Genomic DNA, 23,378 nt, shown 5'->3' on the forward strand with positions numbered 1-23,378 from the left:
CGACAAACTTTCCCCGTAAAATCTGAACTGAACGATGGGCGACAGACACGAGCGCTGCATCCTCATTGGCTCTCGCGGCGGGAGGAGGCGGGGCCGGTCGGAGTCTAAGCTGCATAGATGGACCGCCCACTTCCTCCTCGGCCTTCGGGACTTCCTGCCTCCCTTCCTTAGTCCCTCACCTCGCTGCGTTTGAGCTGTGATCATTGGTTATTGATCAAGTGATTGACAGGAACAAGAAGCCAATCAGAGCGGGTTCAGTGAAACCGGAAGAGATCCGAGGGACGCCAGAACCAACCGGAGACCCCTGCACAAAACCATGTTTAGAAGGGGGTCAAAGAGAAGGAGGAGGAGAGGAGGACGATGGCACTCAAGAATTGAAATCCATTTGGCAAAACAGAAACCGGAGAATTTGAGGTGAGTTTGAAAGCTAGTGGCTTTTTGAGGGAGGGGCCATGAAGGGGAGGGGCTTTGAGGGGGAGGAGCTGTGGGGTATGGGGTCAGGGGTTTCTCGCGGTGGTGGCGTCCCTGTGACTTCTCTCTGCGGTTGTGGGGGCCTTCTCTTTCTTCGTAGACACCAGAAAAACGAAGCGAAACCAAAGTAGCGTTGTCGAACGTAAACGCGGCGAGTATTATGGGATGTGTTTGTGTCTGCTTAAACCCCGCCCACTCCCTGTGATCTGATCTGTGATTGGGTAACTCGTCCTAGCTGATTTGCATGTTGCGATTCAAGTTTCTGTGTGGTCGATGTAGTTGTTGTTTGTTGTTTTCTCTGCTGGTTGCCGAGTGACGGTTGCCGAGGCGACGGTTGCCGGGTGAGGTCGTTGGCGGCGGCGGTCGTCACGGCGGCGTGGGCGGGTCTTAGAAGCCCAGCGTTCCTCCGATGGTCGAGGCCAAAACCACACCCAGGATCACACAGCAGATTATGATCATGATCTTCTTCTGCAGAGACAGGGACACAAAGGGTTAAAACAGAGAAATCAGTCATGCTACTTGTTAGCTTGCCTTTCTTTTCATGATTTGACTCCAGAAACAGTTGTATGTTGTATCAGTTAAACTTTAGTTCTTCATTTAAGTGAAATCGAGTTTGTAAATAAAATTTGTTGAGGTTTATTTTGATAAAGACTCAAATCCCATCTGGCCGTAATCACATGAAATATTAACCTCAGATCAGAGCCTCCATGTTTGTCTGTTTGCTCTCACGTTCACACTTAGTCCTGATGTAGACTTGGTTTATCCCTGTTCTAGTCTTGGTTTAGTTCTGGTCTACACTCAGATCAGAGCCTCCATGTTTGTCTGCCCTCACCTTATCTCTGGGCTCACATTGACCTTCAGATAAACACATTTAAAGAATCAGACACACACAGACTATTACATGGAGTTTGTCCCTGTGGGTGTTGCTGTAGTGTTTGTGTGTTTGTGCAGATGTTTCTGTGCATCTGCAGATCTCACTTTTATGCTGTTTTTTTATTTTTTTATTTTTTTTAAGTTCATCACTGACTCATATTAGGAAATTACATGTCAGTGCTCTCTGCTCTAATCTGTAATTTCTGAGGGCTAATGCTAATGACCTTTGGGGGGTGCTCTGGGAGTATGGGGTCCGGAGCTCTTTGTTAAGGGCTGTCCAGTCCCTTTATGCCTGTAGCAGGAGCTGTGTTTATTGCCAGCAGTAAGTCAAACCTGTTCCTGGTGCATGTTGGACTCCGCCAGGGTTGCCCTTTGTCACCGGTTCTGTTAATTATTTTTATGGACAGAATTTGTAGGCGCAGCCAGGGGCCGGAGGGGGTCCAGTTTGGGAACCACAGGATTTAATCTCTGCTGTTTGCAGATGATGTTGTCCTGATGGCTTCATCGAGCCAGGATCTGCAGCACAGGGGCGGTTTGCAGCCGAGTGTGAAGTGGCTGGGATAAGAATCAGCTCCTCCAAATTTGAGGCCATGGTTCTCCATGATGTGGTCGCTGTATCGGACTGCTGTGGTAACAAAGGAGCTGAACCGAAAGGCAAAGCTCTCGATTTACTGGTCAATCTATGTTCCTACAGTCATGAGCTCTGGGTATTGACCGAAAGGACACGGTCTTGGCCAAAACAGGTTTCTTCCGCAATGTAGCTGGGCGCACCCTTAGAGTTAGGGTGAGGAGGTCGGTCACATGGGAGGAGCTCAGAATAGAGCCGCTGCTCCTACACACCAAGAGGAACCCACTGAGGTGGCTTGGGCATCTGTTCAGGATGCCTCCTGGATGCCTCCCTAGGGAGGTGTTCTGGCCATGTCCCACTGGGAGGAGGCCCCGGGGAAGACCCAGGACATGCTAGATGTCTCTCAGCTGGCCTGGGACTGCCTTGGGGTCCCACCGGAGGAGCTGGAGGATGTATCTGGGGTGGGGAGTCCCTGCTTATACTGCTGCCCCCGTGACCCAGTCCCAGATAAGAGGAAGAAAATGGATGGATAATGCTAATGGCTAACGGCTATACCCACTAAGTGGATGATGGTGTGAGTGACAAACGCTGCATCTTAAATCCGGTCTAAGCCGACCCTTACTTTGTGGGCCTGGCTCTGGTACTTGGTGGTCTAAATTTGGGCTAAACCTGATCTCACCTTACGGGCCTGGCTCTGGTACTTGACGGCCTTCTTGGTGTCGGAAACGGCTCGTTCCACATAATCCACCGAGTGCTCCACGTTGTACTCGATTCTGTCGATCATCTCGCCCTGAAACATAAACACATGATTATGTTCATATTGTGTGTACAGATGTGTGTCTATACAGGTGTGTGTGTATGTACAGGTGTGCGTATACAAGCATGTGTGTGTATGTACAGGTGTGTGTGTATACAAGCATGTGTGTGTATGTACAGGTGTGTCTCTATACAGGTGTGGGTGTGTGTGTACTGGTGTGTCTATACAGGTGTGTGTGTGTGTGCACGCGCAGGTGTGCATGTATACAAGCATGTCTGTGTATGTACAGGTGTGTGTATACAGGTGTGTGTATGTACAGGTGTGGGTGTGTATATACTGGTGTGTCTATACAGGGGTGTGTATGCGCTTGTACAGGTGTGTGTTTGTCTACAGGTGTGTGTGTATAGGTGTGTGTGTCTGCGTACAGATGTGTGTGCATATAGATGTGTGTGTGTACAGGTGTGTGTTTGTGTGTACATGTATGTACCTGGCTCTCCACGAGCATGGCCATGTCCACAAACATGTCGTGCAGTTCGCGGATGCTGTTCTCCAATTTGATGATCTCAGTGTGTCGGGTCTCGATCTCATTCAGCGCCTGCTTCGTCATCTGAGAGTCCATCTTTATCTGAGGAACAGAGGAACATAGAGCATGAGGAACATCTGATAGACCATCTTTATCTGAGTAGAACATAGAAGAACATAAGGAACATCTTCATCTCAAGAGAACGTGAGGAACATCTGAGAGTCCAAGGCTATGTCCGACTATAACACAGAGGTGTCAGAGGTTTGTGGTGATACTCAGAGCGCTGCCTTTGAAGCTGCAGCACCAGACCACAAGATCACAACATATTTATTAAGAGAAAAGTCTGGAGTTGGCTCCAGAGCCCAGCAAAAATAGACTCCCGACTATAGACTGTATGAAGAAGAGTTCGTCACCCACAGTGTTCAGCGCCAAATGAAGCTCATAGCAGTTATAGCAGCAAATCGTCAACCGGGGCACATATTCGGAAATCAGAGCACGAAATCAAAGAGACAATCAGGAGCGAGGCTGTTAAAGGTAACACCCCATTTTGCTTGTACCACTGGTCGGGCAGGGGGCGGGTGCTTAGCAATGCTGTCAAACCTGTTACTAAGCGACCATAGGGAAGAAGACGCCTGATTGGTCTGTTATTAATGTTCATATCTTGATTTATGGACAAAATAGTGAAATACCAAACTAACGAACCAAAACCAAATTGACGAACATCAGATACAGAGAGAGGGGTCACAGTTTTTATAGAGAAAGTGAATTGGAGCCAGAGTCGAAAGCGCCGGAAGCTCCCAGCCTCACTTCCTGTTTGGAATGTGACGGCTAGTGCATTAGCTCTGTCCATTTGTGTATACAGTCTATGCTCCCAGCAGAACTCCTGACTCCACGACAGCCCCTCCCTCCACAGCCCCTCCCTCACTCCACACAGGTCAAAGGTCAGGTGCTTACATCATCAGTGAAGACGGCCAGTTTGCCGCTCTCTAACATATCCTCCAACTCCTCGTTAGTGGTGGTTCTGCCGGCTGCAGAGAGAGAAAAGGAAGTGAGAGAATAGAGGAGAGAGGGAAGGGAAGAGAAGAAGAGGAGGGAGAGGAAAATGTTAAAACGAGATATTGTCACTAAAACCAGGATTATACCAGGTCTAAAACTAGGACTAAACCAGGATTAAACGCAGGACTAAACCAGGACTAGAACCACAACGAAACCAGGTCTAAACCGGGACTAAACCAGGATTAAAACCAGGACTAAACCAGGACTAAACCAGGACTAAACCAGGATTAAAAGCAGGACTAAACCAGGACTAAACCAGGCCTAAACCAGGACTAAACCAGGATTAAAACCAGTACTAAACCAGGACTAAAACCAGGACTAAACTAGGATTAGAAGCAGGACTAAACCAGGACTAAAACCAGGAATTAAAGCAGGACTAAATCAAGTCTAAACCAGGGCTGGTCCGGCGCTGTTTGAAGCTCTAGAGCAGATGGACCTGAGATAAACTCGACCAATCAGAGCTCAGCATTCTGTCACCGGGGAGATTAGGGTCATTAATAAAACAGTGCAGCGACCTTCACCGAGTCCTAATGAGGACCAGAACCAGACCAAGACCAGGCACAGACCAGATCTAGACCTGGACCAGGTCTAGACCCAGACTGGACCTGCTCTAGACCTGGATTGGATCTGGACTGATACTAACTCAAATGCCCATTTGTCTACAGATGGATGCAGTCCCTTTACAGTTGTAGTATTTGCAGTAGTAGCAGCAGTAGTAGTAATAGCAGTAGTAGCAGTAGTAGTAGTAGTACTCACTGATCTCCAGTTGCCTCTGGATGCAGTCCCTGTACAGTAGTAGTAGTAGTAGTAGTAGTAGTACCAGTAGTAGTAGCAGTAGCAGTAATAGCAGTAGTTGTTGTAGTACTCACTGATCTCCAGTTGCCTCTGGATGCGGTCCTTGCAGCGGTCTCTGTACTTGGACTGCGTGGTGTTGTATTCAGTCATCACCTCCACAAACTTACGGGACAGTGTCGAGTGCTGCACAGAGGAACAAGGCCCTCACTTTTAAACTTTATACTTTTAACCAGACAAAGGACAACACACACAGTGTAAACCACAAGTTTACATAAACTGTAGACACACACTTTTTCTCACTGTCTGACATGAAATCAGACTAAATGTTTCCTGTTTTATGTCAGTTAGGATTACCAAAAATATTTCTATTTGTTAAATGCCAGAATAATGAGAGAAGGATTTTTTTATTTTTATTTTTTACATGTTTTATGACTTTCTTCAAAGTCAGAAGTTTACATACATTTCATTAGTATTTGGTACCATTGCCTTTAAACTGTATAACTTAGGTCAAACCTTTTGGATTTCCTTCCACAGGCTTCTCAGAATTGGCAGGAATTTTGGCCCATTCCTCTTGACTGAACTGGTGTAACTGAGCCAAGTCTGTAGGCCGTCTTGCTCGCACATGCCTTTTCAGGTCTGAGCATACATTTTCAGTATGATTGAGATCAGGACTTTGTGATGGCCACTACAAAACATCGACTTTGTTATCCTTAAGTCACTTTGTAACCAATTTGGCAGTATGCTTTGGGTCATTGTCCATTTGTGCCCAAGCTTTAACTTCCTGCTGATGTCTTGAGATGTTGCTTCAGTATTTCCACATAATGTTCTTTCCTCATGATGCCGTCTATTTTGTGAAGTGCACCAGTCCCTCCTGCAGCAAAATAACCCCACAACATGATGCTGCCACCCCCATATTTCACAGATGGGATGGTATTGTCAGGGTTGCAAGCTTCCACATTTTTCTTCCAAACCTAAAGATGCTCATTATAATTAAACAGTTCAATTTTAGTTTGGTCAGACCACAGGACATATCTCCAAAAAATCTGGTCTTTGTCCCTGTACAAACTGTAATGTCTTTTTTTTTTCTTTTGGAGTAATGACTTGCAGAGTGTCCTTTCAGCCCATGTCGATACAGTTCTTGTTTCACTGTAGATAATGACACACTGTCACCAGCTTCAGCAGCATCTTCGCAAGGTCTATTGCTTTTATTTTTGGGTTGATCTGCACATTTCAGGCCAAAGCACGTTCATCTCCTTCCTGAGCGGTGTGATGCTGGACAGTCCCATGGTGTTTATACTTGTGTATAATTGAACAGATGAACGTGGCACCTTCAGGCATCTGGAAATTGCACCATGGATGAACCAGACTTGTGCAAGTCCACAATTCTCTCCCTGATATCTTGGCTGATTTCTTTAAACTTTCCCACGATGTTACACAAAGAAGCAGAAGTGTGTTTCAGATGTGCTTCAAATACATCCACATCTAAGTAACTCAACTGTTGTCAATAAACCTTCCAAAAACATGACATCATCATCTGGGTTTTTCCAAACTGTTTAATTGTATAGTAATCCTACTATATGTATACTTCTGACTTTGAAGAAAGATTAAATTACTGTACTAAATATGTTTTATATTTTATATTCACATCCTCAGAGTCTGCTACCTTTGTTTTGTGGAGCTCAAACCCTTGTCCTTCTCTCAATGAGCTTCATGATCAAGTCCTTGAAATGTTTTTTACTTCACAGCTGAGCCTCAGGGTCAGAAGCAGTGACCACAGTGATCAAAGCAAAAGGTCAAGGACATTTTCAAAATCACTGTCTATGATTTCCACTGATGGAATATTGTTCTACGTTGAGACGACTACTGTCGCAAAACAAAGCTTATAAGGTTTAACCTGCGCCAAACCCAGAGTGCTGTATAAAGAGAGGTGTGTGTATATGTGCATGCGTGTATGTATGTGTGTATGTATGTGTGTGTATGCAAGTGTATATGTGTATATGTGTGTGTGTGTGTTGATACCTGTGTTTTGCGGATGCGCAGGTCGGCTGATGATCTGTTGAGCCCCTCCTCCTGCTCGATACTCTGCTCGATCGCTGCACAAAACCACATCAAAATGAACATTCGCCTCATACAATAATAATAATAACATTAATAATAGTAATTATTATTATTGTTGTTGTTGTTGTTATTATTATTTAATAATAATAACGCGGCAATAAAGGCTCTTGCCACCCTTTGCAACCAGGAGTACATGCCTCCTCGAAGATTCTGCCTCTTGTCTCCGCTTACATTGCCCCTCCCACCAAAATCTGCGTCTGTATAATACTAGTCTATTCTTTTCAGTTAGACTATATCTGACTATATCTGACATTGTCACACTTGAACATAATTTTGCACAAAATGTATGTTAATGCAATAGGACACTGCATGTCTGAGTTACGCACAATTTAGTACTTCTAAAAATGTCTTTTTAGTTTGCAGGTTGGCCACACCAACATTTTATGACTTACCAACATTGAAAACACTAGTCTGTAATTGCACATGGGTGTAATTACATTTCACAGTGTAAAAAATTCAAATATGAGAGAAAATTTTTTGAAAAAATCTGGTTTTGCCCATAATGGCCAATTTCCTGTAGGGTTGACCTGACTTGTCTTCTTGGCATGTTCTATGTTTGTACTAAATTGCATTCATCTACAGTGAATAAAATCTGTCATTGCCGTAATGTATTTTGATTTTTGAAGTAGCGCTACTGAGTGATTCTGAAAGATACATTTTTTTACTGTTGAAAATAATAAAAAATATTTTTTTTCGCAGACTTTGAATTTTGGGTGCAATAACATTGACTTTTCTTTAACGTTCAGGGGGTCAAAAATGGCCTCAATCTGGCCATAAAAATAATAACAAGAAGAAGAATGGAAGAAAAATTTTCCACTCATTATTTTTCTCCTAAAGCATAAAAGCTAGAGTCATGTGACCACATCACAAATAAGGCCCCTGTGAATTTTTTTAGTCCACGACAAATAGTCTTATACAAATTTTTGAAAATACATTTTGAATAGGGTAGTAGGATGTATTGACTTTTTCCAAACAAAAAATGTGTGAAAGAATTTTTTTTTTCAAATTTTCCAAAAATCATAATTTTGTTGAAAATTCAGTCATATTCAAAATGTAATTAGTAATTTTGAATTTCACATGGACCACATTTGAAGTTTTTGCGAAAAGTGTGTGAGGCGATGTCCTAAATACGTGGGTGTGTTCTTGTCATTGTTTGATCCAATATGGCCGACTTCCTGTACAGTTTAGGGTGGGGCCATAATATCATTTTTGTCATGTTCTGACATGTTCTGTTTTTTGATGCAAGTTTCTGATTTTTACGTTGATTTTTTTTTTCGGGTCAGGCCATGTGAAAATCTAAGTTTGAGGTGATGCTACTGAGTCGTCTTTCATTATATTTTCTTGGGGTCTTCGGTCACAATTACAGCTCATCAAGTTCTAATTTTTGATACCGTCACTGACATGTCTGGTCCTGTTTACTACTTGATTTTTGCCATTTTCCAGGCTCCGGACGTGGCTTATAATAATAATAATATCACAACAGAGCGTTGGGCTTTGGGAGATTTCACCTTTTAACTTTGAGCGCACTTTGTTGGCTGTCTTCTTGATGTCGGCCGTGAGGTCCTCCAGCTCCTGCTTGGTCTCTATGGAAACACCAGGTCAGAGGTCAGGAGGAGTCTGCTCCTGTCAGTGTGCTCCTGTCAGTGTGCTCCTGTCAGTGTGCTCCTGTCAGTGTGCTCCTGTCAGTGGTCAGTGTGCTCCTGTCAGTGTACTCCTGTCAGTGGTCAGTGTGCTCCTGTCAGTGTGCTCCTGACCAGGACTGAACCAGGACTAAACCGTCCTCCTCAGACACTAACACATAAATCTGAATAAAACAAATCAAACATGATGATGGTACTGAGCCTATGAAAGGGGCGGGGCCATGGGGGTGGAGACTTGACATGTGCAGAGGGTGTGTGCAGAGTGACATGTGCAGAGTGACATGTGCAGAGGGGCATGTTCAGAGGGCGTGTGCAGAATGACATGTGCAGAGTGACGTGTGCAGAGCGACGTGTGCAGAGTGACATGTGCAGAGTGACGTGTGCAGAGTGACATGTGCAGAGTGACGTGTGCAGGGTGAGTGTGCTAAGGGCATGTGCAGAATTACATGAGCAGAGTGACGTGTGAAGAGCGATGTGTGCAGAGTGACATGTGCAAAGTGACGTGTGCAGAGTGACGTGTGCAGAGTGACGTGTGTAGAGTGACGTGTGCAGAGCGACATGTGCAGAGTGACGTGCAGAGTGACGTGTGCAGAGGGCGTGTGCAGAATGACATGTGCAGAGTGACATGTGAAGAGCGACGTGTGCAGAGTGACGTGCAGAGTGACGTGTGCAGAGTGACATGTGCAGAGTGACGTGCAGAGTGACGTGTGCAGGGTGACTGTGCTAAGGGCATGTGCAGAATGACATGTGCAGAGTGCGTGTGTACAGAGGATGTTTGCAGAGTGACATGTGCAGAGTGACGTGTGCAGAGTGACGTGTGCAGAGTGACGTGTGCAGAGTGACGTGTGCAGAGTGACGTGTGCAGTGTGACGTGTGCAGGGTGAGTGTGCTAAGGGCATGTGCAGAATGACATGTGCAGAGTGCGTGTGTACAGAGGATGTTTGCAGAGGGACATGTGCAGAGTGACATGTGCAGAGTGACGTGTGCAGAGTGAGTGTGCTAAGGGCATGTGCAGAATGATATGTCCACAGGGCCAGTGCACTGGGCATGTGCAGTGTAATATGTGTAAGTGTATGTGTGTGTGCAGCTGATTCTGGGTCAGATCTGACGTGAATAATGCATGATGGGAAATGTAGTGAAGCCTCATTTCCTCTGAGACAAACCCATTCAGATTTTACTGCCGACTCCACACTCAGCTCCAGATACTACTACGAATACTACTACAACTATGAATACTACTACTACGATACTACTACAACCATGAATACTACTACTACGAATACTACTACAACCATGAATATTAGTACTACTATGAATACTATTACTATGACTACGAATACTACTACTACGAATACTACTACAAACACTACAACTACATATACTACATTTTGGATTGGAAGTCCAAACATTTGAACAACAGCAGCAGGGATGTCTTCATATGTCGGGGCTAATGCTAATGCTAATACTAATGCCAATTTCAGATCCAAATAAATATTTAAATAATGCCACTGACTGATATAATCTATACCTAAAATAATTGGGTCACCCTTACAACAAATTTTATTTGGTGGTTATGTTACATTTGACCTTTTGGTAGGAGTTAGCATTAGCATCTGCACCTGCACACAAAGACATCCAGTGCCTGATCTGATTTGTTGACTTTTGTAACTATGTCAGATTGCATTGTCCCTGTCAAATAAATATATAAATATATAAATATATAAATAAATAAATAAACGTGACTTTATCAGAGCCTAATAGACGTTACATTAGCCATTACGTTAGCCCTCACATTAGCCATTACGTTAGCCCTCACATTAGCCGTTACATTAGCAGTTACATTAGCCGATTGAGCCAATTCCGACCTGTCTCAGCTTAAATTAGAGGATTCTACAATGTTCTGATATCATGGGAACACAGACAATCGACCAATCAGCTCTTACCTCAGGGCGCTCATGCATGTGGGGGCGGGGCTTCGAGCATGCGGGGGGCGGGACTTCACGTGTAACAGTGACATCACTGGATAAACAGAAAACAGCATGCAGCGTCTACGGCACATCAACATGCAAAAGTACAGAGTGAAGCTTTAAAATGAGAGCACAAAAGTACAGAGTGAAGCTTTAAAATGAGAGCACAAAATACAGAGTGAAGCTTTAAAATGAGAGCACAAAAGTACAGAGTGAAGCTTTAAAGTAAATGCACAAAAAGTACAGAGTGAGGCTTTAAAGTAAAAACACAAAAGTACAGAGTGAAACTTTAAAATGAGAGCACAAACGTACAGACTGAAGCTTTAAAGTAAAAGCACAAAAGTACAGAGTGAGGCTTTAAAGTAAAAACACAAAATTATAGAGAGAGGCTTTAAAGTAAAAGCACAAAAGTACAGAGTGAGGCTTTAATTTGAACGACACAGTGAAACATGCCACAGAGAGCCCAGGTCTGAGCTGCAGCCTCCTGTTCAAAAGTTTCAATCAAACTTAGATTTTGAGTCTGAAGTACCAGTACTCAGGTTGTAGTAGTATTTGCATTATTAGTGGTATTAGTACTCACTTTCATCGGGTTTGTATTGTAGTAATAGTAGTAGAAGTAGTAGTAGTAGTAGTAGTACTCACTCTCGTTGGGGTTTTATTGCAGTAGTAGTACTGACTCTCGTCGGGAGTGTATTGTAGTAGTAGTAGTAGTAGTAGTTGTACTACTAACTCTCGTCAGGGTTGTATTGTAGTAGTTGTAGTAGTAGTAGTATAGTAGTAGTACTGCCTCTCTTCAGGGTTGTATTGTAGTAGTAGTACTCACTCTTGTTGGGGTTGTATTGTAGTAGTAGTAATAGTAGTAGTAGTATTAGTAGTAGTAGTAGTACTCACTCTGGTCGGGACTGTAATGTTGTAGTAGTAGTAGTAGTAGTAGTAGTAGTACTCACTCTGCCCAGGCTTGTAATGTTGTAGTAGTAATAGAAGTAGTACTCCCTCTTGTTGGGGTTGTATTGTAGTAGTAGTAATAGTAGTAGTAGTATTCACTCTCGCCAGGGTTGTATTGTAATGGTAGTAGTAATAGTAGTAGTACTCAATCTCGTCGGGGTTGTATTCTAGTAGTAGTAGTAGTAGTACTCTCGTGGTATTGTAGTAGTAATAGTAGTAGTACTGACTCTCGTCAGGGTTGTAGTTGTTGCAGTAGTAGTAGTAGTAGTAGTAGTAGTAGTAGTATTCACTCTTGTCAGGGCTGTAGTTGTTGCAGTAGTAGTAGTAGTAGTAGTAGTATTAACTCTCGTCAGGGTTGTAGTTGTTGCAGTAGTAGTAGTAGTAGTAGTAGTAGTAGTAGTAGTAGTAGTATTCACTCTCGTCAGGGTTGTAGTTGTTGCAGTAGTAGTAGTAGTAGTAGTAGTAGTAGTATTCACTCTCGTCAGGGTTGTAGTTGTTGCAGTAGTAGTAGTAGTAGTAGTAGTAGTAGTAGTATTAACTCTCATCAGGGTTGTAGTTGTAGCAGTAGTAGTAGTAGTAGTAGTAGTAGTAGTAGTAGTAGTAGTAGTAGTAGTATTCACTCTCGTCAGGGCTGTAGTTGTTGCAGTAGTAGTAGTAGTAGTAGTAGTATTCACTCTCGTCAGGGTTGTAGTTGTTGCAGTAGTAGCAGTAGTAGTAGTAGTAGTAGTAGTAGTATTCACTCTCGTCAGGGTTGTAGTTGTTGCAGTAGTAGTAGTAGTAGTAGTAGTAGTAGTAGTAGTAGTAGTATTTACTCTCGTCAGGGTTGTAGTTGTTGCAGTAGTAGTAGTAGTAGTAGTAGCAGTAGTACTCACTCTCGTCAGGGTTGGGGGCGGCGAGGATGGCGCTGTGCTGCTTCTTCACCTGCTCCACATCTTCAGACAGTTTCTCTATGCAGCCTCTGATCTCCTCCACCTGGAACAAAATACTGTATATAAGTACGGGGGGCTGACCCCTGACCCCTGAGGGACTCTGCTACATCATATTAGGGTCATGTTTGGGGTTATGTTTTGGGTCATACAGGGGTCATGTAGAGGTCATATAGGGGGTCATATGGGGTGTAACTGACCTGCTCGAAAAACTCATCCATGAAGTGGTCCCTGTCGACCTGCACCACCTCCTCATCGTCATCGCTGTCCTTCGCCTGAAACAGAGACGGGCTCAGAGGTCAGAGGGGTCATTATGTTATGTTTTACACATTTTAAATCACAATATTCATCTAAAATGACTTAATAAAAAAACAAGTCCGCAGACTTCCGCGTTAGAAAACTGCGGCGTCCAATGGGAGCTGCCATCACCGTAAACGTCATCATAACAAAGTACCACATGCTGTCGGCGCCCCCTACAGATAGCTGCACATCACGCTAGCGAGCAGCCCATTTTATTTCATTTGTATCAAAATGACTCCATAATGCTGCAGAATCCTACGAGTATCACAATTAAGAAAATAAAACTGGAGAAGAAAATGTGTACATCACAGTGGGAGTGTACGTCACAGTGGGCGTGTACGTCACAGTGGGCGTGTACGTCACAGTGGGCGTGTACGTCACAGTGGGCGTGTATGTCCTTGTGAGCGTGTAAATCGTAGTGGACGTGTACGTCACAGTGGGCGTGTACGTCACAGTGGGCGTGTACGTCATAGTGGGCGTGTACGTCAGAGTGGGCGTGTACGTCACAGTGGGCGTGTACATCGTAGTGGGCGTGTATGTCCTTGTGAGCGTGTACATCGTAGTGGGCGTGTACGTCACAGTGGGCGTGTACATCGTAGTGGGCGTGTATGTCCTTGTGAGCGTGTACATCGTAGTGGGCGTGTACGTCATAGTGGGCGTGTACGTCATAGTGGGCGTGTACGTCATAGTGGGCGTGTGCCGATTATCATCATTTGTATAAAAGCAGCTCAAATGTACTTGTTATATATTATACAAATATACGTCATACACACACACAGACCTGGTTCAGACCTGGTTCAGACCTGGTTCAGACCTGGTTCAGACCTGGTTCAGACCTGGTCTAGTCTTGGTTTTGAGTCTTATTTCTGTGACTAATATGCGTTACATAAGTGAGTGAAGAGGAGTATCATTTCACAATAAAATCACAGCAGACTTTTATTCTGAAATCTGATCAGAGACCAGGCCAGAGACCAGACCAGAGACCAGACCAGAGACCAGACCAGAGACCAGGCCAGAGACCAGACCAGAGACCAGACCAGAGACCAGGCCAGAGACTCTGAATAAAAGGATCCAAATGAAATATGAGACGCAGACAGATGAACAAACACTGCACTGTCTACACACAACACACCCTAACCCAGATGCTGTGGTGAGTCAGATGCCCTCCCAGATTCTATGCTTGGGTAAATGTAGAAAAGATGAGGGCTTTTGACTTTTGGACATTTCTAAAATAACCTCAGATTCCTCCACATTCCACAGTCGGACGAGCAAACACAAATGCGCAGAAAACATGCACACAGCAGGAGCGTGCACGTGAGAGTCTGTGTGAGCGTGCACGTGAGTGTGTGTGAGCATGCATGTGAGAGCGCATATGAGAGTGCACGTGAGTCCGAGTCAAGGACAAACCACCCGAGTGAAGACGTGTTTAAACCTCTGCTACAGCATGAAACTGTACCAGGCCATTTCAGCACCAAGGACAGCTCCAGCCCAGTCACTTACTATGGGCTAACAACACACTCAGAATCTAACCCACAAACTCAGGATAACCACTCTGCCACAGCAACACACTCAGAATCTAACCCACAAACTCAGGATAACCACTCTGCCACAGCAACACACTCAGAATCTAACCCACAAACTCAGGATAACCACTCTGCCGCTGCGGTGGGCGTGTCAGCATGGAGACGTGTGATTGGTCTGTTTCACAAGGGTTGTAAATAACTGTTTGGATCAATGAGCACAGCTGTAAAATGCCCAAGAGCCTAAACTAGAACTAAACCAGAACTAGACCAGGACTAGATCAGGACTGAACCAGGACTAAACCAGGACTAAACCAGGACTAGATCAGGAGTAGATCAGGACTGAACCAGGACTGAACCAGGACTGAACCAGGACTGAACCAGGACTGAACCAGGACTAAACCAGGACTAGATCAGGATGAAACTTGGACCAGGACTAATACTACTACCATATAAAACAAAAACCTCTCCAACCACAACATCTGGGAGGGCATCTGACACACAGGGAAACAGGGAGGGGGAGAGGTGGAGAGGAGGAAACCGAGGTAGAAAGGAGCAGGAAGAAGAGCGATGAGAGAGGAGGAGGAGGAGGAGGAGGAGGAGGAGGAGGAAGAAGAAGAGAATACTACTATGAATTCAGAATACTACAAACTACTCTGGTCTTTCTGCATCTGACCATGTAAACCAGTCCTGGTTCAGTCCTGGTTCAGTCCTGGTTCAGTCCTGGTTCAGTCCTGGTTCAGTCCTGGTTTATTCCTGGTGCAGTCTTAGTTTAGTCCTGGTTAAGTCCTGGTTTAGTCCTTGTCTGTATCATGTGACTCATAGTAATTTGTGATGTGAACAAACAGTGTCCTGTTCACACGCTCCAAATCAGATTCTAATCAGATTCTAAAAATCAGACATAAACGAGAGATGACATAAACGAGAGTGTGACGTAAACGAGAGAGCAACGTAAATGAGTGTAACGTGAACCAGAGTGCGACATAAATGAGAGTGCGACATCAATGAGAGTGTGATGTAAACAAGAGTGTGACGTAAATACATGTGATGTAAACGAGAGTGTGACGTAAACGAGAGCGACGTAAATACATGTGACATAAACGAGAGTGTGACGTAAACAAGAGTGACGTAAATACATGTAATGTAAACAAGAGTGTGACGTAAACGAGAGAGCGACGTAAATACATATGACGTAAACGAGAGTGTGACGTAAACGAGAGAGCGACGTAAATAAGTGTGACGTGAACCAGAGTGTGACGTAAACGAGAGTGCGACATAAATGAGAGTGCGGCATAAAGGAGAGTGCGACATCAATGAGAGTGTGACGTAAATACATGTGATGTAAACAAGAGTGTGACGTAAACAAGAGCGACGTAAATACATGTGACATAAACGAGAGTGTGACGTAAACAAGAGTGACGTAAATACATGTGATGTAAACAAGAGTGTGACGTAAACAAGAGTGTGACGTAAACGAGAGAGCGACGTAAATACATATGACGTAAACGAGAGTGTGACGTAAACGAGAGTGCGACATAAATGAGAGTGCGGCATAAAGGAGAGTGCGACATAAATACATGTGATGTAAACAAGAGTGTGACGTAAACAAGAGTGACGTAAATACATGTGACGTAAACGAGAGTGTGACGTAAACAAGAGTGTGACGTAAATACATATGACGTAAACGAGAGTGTGACGTAAACGAGAGTGCGACATAAATCAGAGTGCGGCATAAAGGAGAGTGCGACATCAATGAGAGTGTGACGTAAATGAGACTGACATAAATGAGAGTGTGATATAAAAGGGAGAGAGTGACAGAAATGAGAGTGTGATGTAAGCGAAAGTGTGACATAAATGAGAGTGTGACATAAATATAATCCACACAGTGAGAATCAGACTCAGATCAGACAGAAATCAGATGATTTTGTTTTCATTTAAGTAAATTGTTTTTATGTGTTTATAATGTGATTTGGACCGAGACGCAGGACGCGAGACACTGGGCACAGGACAGGAGACGCAGAGAGTGAACACATGACATGAGACGCAGGGCGTGGGACGTGGGACGCAAGGAGTTTCATAGTTTGAGTCATGTTTAGACCAAACACTTTTTACTATTATAATGATGTCATTGTAATAAAATCATGACATAAGTCTGTGGTTTTCAGTGTGAGAAAGATGAGGAGGGGGGTGATGATGAGGAGGAGGAGGAAGATGCTGATAATGAGGAGGAGGAGAATGATGATGAGGAAGATGCTGATGATGAGAATGATGATGAGGAGGAGGAAGATGCTGATGATGATAATGAGGAGGAGGATGAGAATGATGATGAGGAAGATGCGGATGATGAGGATGATAATGAGGAGAATGATGATGATGATGATGAGAGGAGGAGGAGGAAGATGATGAGGAAGAGGATGAGGAGGAGAATGATGAGGTTGAGGATCGTGAGGATGAGGAGGTGGAGGATGGTGAAGATGAGGATGATGATGATGAGGAGAATGATGATGAGGAAGTAATGGGACTCTTGTGTAACTACAGCATCTTCATCTGCGAGTACACGTCAGTGAGAGCATTGCACGCATTTACTACAGAATAACATGACAGGGCATCTGACACAGACCTGGGTCACAGGGGGTGGGATTCGTGGGTTCAGTCCCATTGAAAGATGCAGCTTATGAGGAAAACCTCTGCATAGGGGAGGCAGGCACAGAGGAGGTGCTGGCCTCCCCTATGCCCTCCTCCTCTGTGCCCTCCTCCTGTGTGCCCTCCTCCTCTGTGTCCTCCTCTGAGCTCACCTCCCCTATGCCCTCCTCCTTTGTGCCCTCCTCCTCTGTGCCCACCTCCTTTGTGCCCTCCTCTGTGCTCGCCTCCCCTATGCACTCCTCCTTTGTGCCCTCCTCCTCTGTGCCCACCTCCTTTGTGCCCTCCTCTGTGCTCGCCTCCCCTATGCCCTCCTCCTTTGTGCCCTCCTCCTCTGTGCCCAACACTGCACCTGCACCAATGGCACTAAACTGTCCTGTTGAAGGTTCAGCTAAAGCCAAAGTCTAAATCTCAGTGGTGCCATGAGTCATGTTCCATAGTGAGGCTTTACAGTGTGCTGCAGCCACAGCTGCCCCGGGGCAGGCTGGACAGACTGGGGCAGACTGAGGGAGACTGGGGCAGATTGGACAAACAGGGGTAGACTGGGGCAGACTGGACAGACTGGGGGAGAATAGGGCAGCTTGGACAGACCCTCTCACCACATTCACACGGATGAAGAGAGTGAAGTGCGTTGCCCACGGATACGAGGGCAGCTTGCACTGGTCTAAGCAGAAACGTCAAAAGGATAAATCACAGAGAATAGTCTCAATATTCAAATCAGTGTCACAGCCCAGTGCAGCTCAGCACAGAACCACATGGTTTACGGTTCAGTTTACTGAGTCTACTGTGGCACCTGGGCTGCACACACCCAGTAAAAACACGCCACACACACATGCCCCACCCTACACTCAGTAGAGACATGGACTGGGACGAGGTCAAACCGGACTAAGCCAGGCTGGGGTCAGGAGTCACCTCTGCACCTGTCAGGACCAGGTTGGAGCCAAGATCCTGGTCAAGACCTGAGCAGCACCGGGACTAGAAACTCTCTATGAACCTGCAAACGCCAGTCTGCTCCTGTCTGAACCAGGTCTAAACCAGAACTAAGCCAGGTTTATACCAAGACTAAACCAGAACTAAACCAGGACTAGGTCTGGCTCTTTAGGGTGGAGTCTTGGACAAAGCCTGTCCTGGTGCATTGTGGGAAAGGTTTGACCCCCTCAGCCAACACAAAATGGCCGCTGCAGTGACCCTCAGGCCCCAGACCACCCCTGTGGACTGCTCTGAACAGGACTACATGGACCATGATGCTTTGCTCTCCTCAGTACTTGACTATGGTCAAACCACAAAGTCTGATCTGGTCTTTCCGCTGGGACCAGATGCCACGATGGGATTGTGTCCTTAGGTAAGACACTTCTCCCACATTGCTTGTATGAATGTGGTGTGTCAATGTTGATGGGAGGGGCTTGTGGTGCAGATTGGCAGCATCACTTCTGTCAGTCTGCCTCAGGGCAGCAGTGGCTACAACAGTGTCTCACCTGTGAGTATGGAGTGAGTGAAGAATGCAGTGAAGAGCTTTATACATCATCATCATCATCATCATCATACACAACTTTTATTCTTATTCCTATTATTATCAGTATTATTATTACTACTAGCCTTGTGCAGTACTGGAGTAAACACTCTGAAGTACAAGTACTAACCCTGAATACTCTGAATATGATCATAACTCGTGTGACAGGAGCCAATCTGGACCTGTCACTGGACCAGGGGCCTGGTTCACTCCTACTTCACTCCTACTTCACTCCTGGTTTAGTTCTGGTCTAGTCCTGGTCTAGTCCTGTAAATCAGAGCCCCTTGTGCACGCGCGGGCCACACAGAGTCTCACGCCGGTGCTGTGCGCGGTCACGTGACGCGGTGCCGTGATTCGGTCTGAACCCGGCTGAACCCGCGAGGAGGCGGCGCGTGGCGCTGGTGCAGAGCCGCGTCAGCGGTGACCGCAGCGGCACGGCGCGGTGCGGACAGTGGGTGAGGCTTCCCCCTCCCCCCAAACACCGCGGAAGCGGCACCGCGTCCGCCGCGTCTCCACCTGCGGCAGGAGGCGCGCGGCAGGCCGCAATGAAAAAACCTCCGCATTCACCGCGAGGCCTCTGCGGCGCGAGCCTCAGAGCGGAAACCACACTGACCTCCACCCCCGCCCCCCATCTGCCCCCCACCCCCCAAATGCCCCCACACCCCACACCCCGCCGCACCCCCGGGCCTAACCGGGACCGGGGCCCGCCATTGCGGCTCCGCGCATCCCGCGTCTCTCCGCTTCTGTATTCAGCGAGTGTCACCGCGACATCAGCGCGACACCGCGAGCAGAGGAGAGGCGGATGGAGGGATGAGAGATGGAGGGATGGAAGGATGGAGAGATGGAGGGAGGAGGCTGAGCTTCAGGACCGCGGCCAGCGCCTCCTCTCCGCTCCATCCGTTGAGTGAGAGCGGAGACCAGCGGGAGGCCTGAGCCTCAGCCTCGGGCACTGCCTCCGCGGTCCCCCCCGTACCACCGAACAGCCCCGCGCACATCCCGTGCACCTCGCACTGCCGCGGCCCCATCCCTCTCCTCTTCGCCTCCTCTCCTCCTCTAGCGACCAGAGCGGACAGAGCCCGGTCCCCTGCCACACGCTCTTATCCCCGGTATCCGCCCCGGTGAGGCCCTACGGCCCGGTAAAGAAGAGAGAGGCTCTTACGCTGCGCAGCTCCGCCGTACGGTCCTTCATGGTCGCGCTTCAATCAAAGGCCTCTCGCTCCGCTCCGGAAGCACGCGCTGCCTCTGCGTCCTGCGGCTCGTGCGGCGTCCCGATTCAGATCAAAGGCTTCGGCGGGTCCGCGTGCGCTGCTCCGGTGTCCGCGCGCGCTGCTCCGGTGATGTGTCGGTGCCGGTGTGCCGTGGTCCCGGGCCTCGGTGGCGGACGGTGCAGTGTGGCCCCAGCGCAAAGCAGCAGCGCGCACACGGAGAGGCGGGGGCGCGCACAGGGGGAGGGGGCGCGCACGGAGGGGGGAGGGGGAGGGGTGATGCTGCAGAAAAAAGAGCGAGCCCACTGCGCACGCGCTCCCCTCCCCCTTCAATGAGCGGGGGGCGTGTCGAGGCAGACGTCACGCTGGAGCCACTTTCCACGCGCGCCGTAAACCCTGACGGAATTAAAAATAGAAATTATGAAACAGCAAAAAGAAAATGTGAAATAAAACAGAAAGAGGAGGAGGAGAAGAGGAGGAGAGGAGGTGGAGGAGGCGAGGAGAGAAGAAGGAGAAGAGGAGAGGGAGAAGAGAAGAGGATAAGAAAAGAGAAGGAGAGGGGGGAAAGAGGGAAGGAGGAGCAGAAGAAAGAAGGAGAGGGGAGAGAAGAGAGAAGGACAGAAGAAAGAGAAGAGGAGGATAGAAGGAGAGGAGGAAAAGAGGGGAGGAGGAGCAGAAGAAAGAAGGAGAGGGGAGAGAAGAAAGAGAAGAGGAGGATAGAAGGAGAGGAGGAAAAGAGGGGAGGAGGAGAAGGAGATAGAAGGGGAGGAGGAGCAGAAGAAAGAAGGAGAGGGGAGAGAAGAAAGAGAAGAGGAGGATAGAAGGAGAGGAGGAAAAGAGGGGAGGAGAAGGAGAAGAGGGGAGGAGGAGCAGAAGAAAGAAGGAGAGGGGAGAGAAGAAGAAGAAGAAAAGAGGAGAATAGAAGGAGAGGAGGACCAGAACTCAGGCCTTAAATCTCTGAAAATACAGAAATCTCTTTAATGTTTGTTTTTGGGAATATCAGTTCTTTTTTATTCTTTGTATTGAGTGAATGTTTCATTAAACGAGAAATGTGAAGAATAACACAACTTTTATCATTAACGTCTGAAGCTAAAGGCAAATGGATTTTATCCAGTCTGTGTATCTGTATAATCCAGCCTCTGTGTATCTCTATAATCCAGCCTTTGTGTATCTGTATAATCCAGTCTGTGTATCTGTATAATCCAGTCTGTGTATCTGTATAATCCAGTCTGTGTATCTGTATAATCCAGTCTGTGTATCTGTATAATCCAGCCTTTGTGTGTCTGTATAATCCAGTCTGTGTATCTGTATAATCCTTCCTCTGTGTATCTGTATAATCCTTCCTCTGTGTATCTGTATAATCCAGCCATTGTATATCTGTATAATCCTTCCTCTGTGTATCTGTATAATCCATCTTCTGTGTATCTGTATAATCCAGTCTGTGTATCTGTATAATCCAGTCTGTGTATCTGTATAATCCAGTCTGTGTATCTGTATAATCCAGCCTTTGTGTGTCTGTATAATGCAGTCTGTGTATCTGTATAATCCTTCCTCTGTGTATCTGTATAATCCTTCCTCTGTGTATCTGTATAATCCTTCCTCTGTGTATCTGTATAATCCAGCCTTTGTATATCTGTATAATCCTTCCTCTGTGTATCTGTATAATCCAGTCTGTGTATCTGTATAATCCAGTCTGTGCATCTGTATAATCCAGTCTGTTTATCTGTATAATTGCAAGTCCGTCCGTTGGCAACACAACCAGCAAAAGTGTACGCTCAGTGGCAGAGTAATAACACCAGAGCAGACCCACCCAGACTCGAAAAGGAATGGTACTGAAAGGCGTATGAGAGAAGGACACATCACATAACAGCAATGCACAGTGGATGTTGTCTCTGAGAGGAGAACACAGCAACCTCCCTGACCAGAATCCAGTCACCAAATATCCTGGTAAGCATCTCAGGTATGAAAAATTTGACTGCACCAGGCCCTGACATGATCCACGCCCACTGGTTATAGAAACTCACTGCTCTCCATGAGCAGCTGGCAGCACAAATGAACCAGCTGCTAAGGGATGGGACTCACCCTGAATGGCTAACCGAAGGGCTCACGATCCTGATCCAGACGGATCTCTCAAAGGGAACAGTCCCATCCAACTACCGGCCCATAACCTGTCTCTCCACAACATGGAAGCTCATGTCAGGCATCATTGCAGCTAAGATAAGTAGGCGCATAGATCAATATATGAGCACCGTATAGAAGGGCATCGGCAAAGATACCAGCTGGTAGATGAAAACAGTCGTCTGAGACTGCAGAACCCATCACACCAACCTGTGCACTGCCTGGATTGATAACAAGAAAGCCTTGCACTCAAAGCTATACACAAATGGATCACTGAATTTCTGGAGCTGTACAACATCAGGGGCAACAGGGGCTTGTCCTCCCTGCACCTCCTCCTCTGCACTCCACTGCCTGAGACATTCACTGAGCACGTCATCTGTTGGGGACTTGTCCTTGATGTACTTATGGGTCTTGGATGTTTCACCCTAGACTAGTGGCTCTCACACTCAGTAGTCCTTGGCCTCTTTCCTTACGGATGGAAGGATGGAACCCATGGTTGGGATGGAACCCACCATGCAGGATCAGGAGAACGTCTGTGGTCTGCATCTCCTCCTTTGGCCATCTGATTACTGACAGTGCATAGCTCTTCATTGCCTGGGTCTTGTTCTTGCCTCTGAGGTGATTCCTTAGGACCTGCCTTACTCATTGGAGATATTTTTGCGCTGGCTGCTTTCCTTGTTTCCTCTTCAAGGATGTCATTTGCTTGTGGGATACCAAGGTACCTGTAACTGCCCTCAATGTCTGCTATTTTTCCTTCTGAGAGTAGGACCCCTTCTGTGTGGACTACCTTACCTCTCTTTGTTACCATCTGGCTATGCTTCTCAAACCCAAATGACATTCCAATGTCTGTGCTGAAGATCTCAAGGCCTCAAGGGTGGTTTTCTACAACCCCAAGATCAAGGTGGGAAACACCTCCAAAGGTAGTGGAGAATGATCAAACCAAGATCCTGTGGGACTTCCAAATACAGACTGGATTTATGGTGATGGCGAACCAACCGAACACTGTGGTGGTGGATAAACAACAGAGCAAAGCCGTTGTGGTGGACATCGCAGAACCAAGTGATGGGAACATCAGGAAAAAGGAACATGAGAAACGAGAGAAATACCAGGGGCTCAAAGAAGAGCTGGAGAAGGCTTGAAAGAAGAAGGTATCAGTGGTGCCCATGGTCATAGAGCACTCGGGGCAGTGACCCCCAAACTGGAAGAGCAGCAGATCCCTGGAATCTGGGTCCAAAAAAGATACTGCGAAGAACCCTCAAGCTCCCAGAACCTAAGCGTGGAGGATGAGACCAAGTGCGGAGGGTGTGGATATGTATACATGTGGGTATATATATATATATATATATATATATATAATATTATATATATGTGTGTGTGGGGTGTGTGTGTGTGTGTGTGTGTGGGGGGGGGGGGGTGCGTGCGTGTGTGCTTGCGTGCGTGTGTGTA

General features: G+C 46.4%; 1 protein-coding gene across 1 annotated transcript; it reads right to left on the reverse strand.

Moving 5' to 3' along the window:
• Positions 1-518: 518 nt before the first annotated feature.
• stx1b (syntaxin 1B) lies at positions 519-19,995 on the reverse strand. The gene is made up of 10 exons (XM_033970498.2): positions 19,769-19,995; positions 12,840-12,914; positions 12,586-12,685; positions 8,670-8,744; positions 7,063-7,136; positions 5,118-5,226; positions 4,147-4,220; positions 3,157-3,294; positions 2,592-2,702; positions 519-939 (listed from the first exon to the last, which is right to left on the reverse strand). Exons 1-10 carry the CDS (start codon positions 19,796-19,798, stop codon positions 859-861), a joined length of 867 nt encoding a protein of 288 aa, XP_033826389.1. The 5' UTR covers positions 19,799-19,995; the 3' UTR covers positions 519-858.
• Positions 19,996-23,378: the final 3,383 nt, after the last annotated feature.

This window comes from Periophthalmus magnuspinnatus, chromosome 8 (assembly GCF_009829125.3).
Source record: "Periophthalmus magnuspinnatus isolate fPerMag1 chromosome 8, fPerMag1.2.pri, whole genome shotgun sequence".
Classification (NCBI taxonomy): Eukaryota; Metazoa; Chordata; class Actinopteri; order Gobiiformes; family Gobiidae; genus Periophthalmus; species Periophthalmus magnuspinnatus.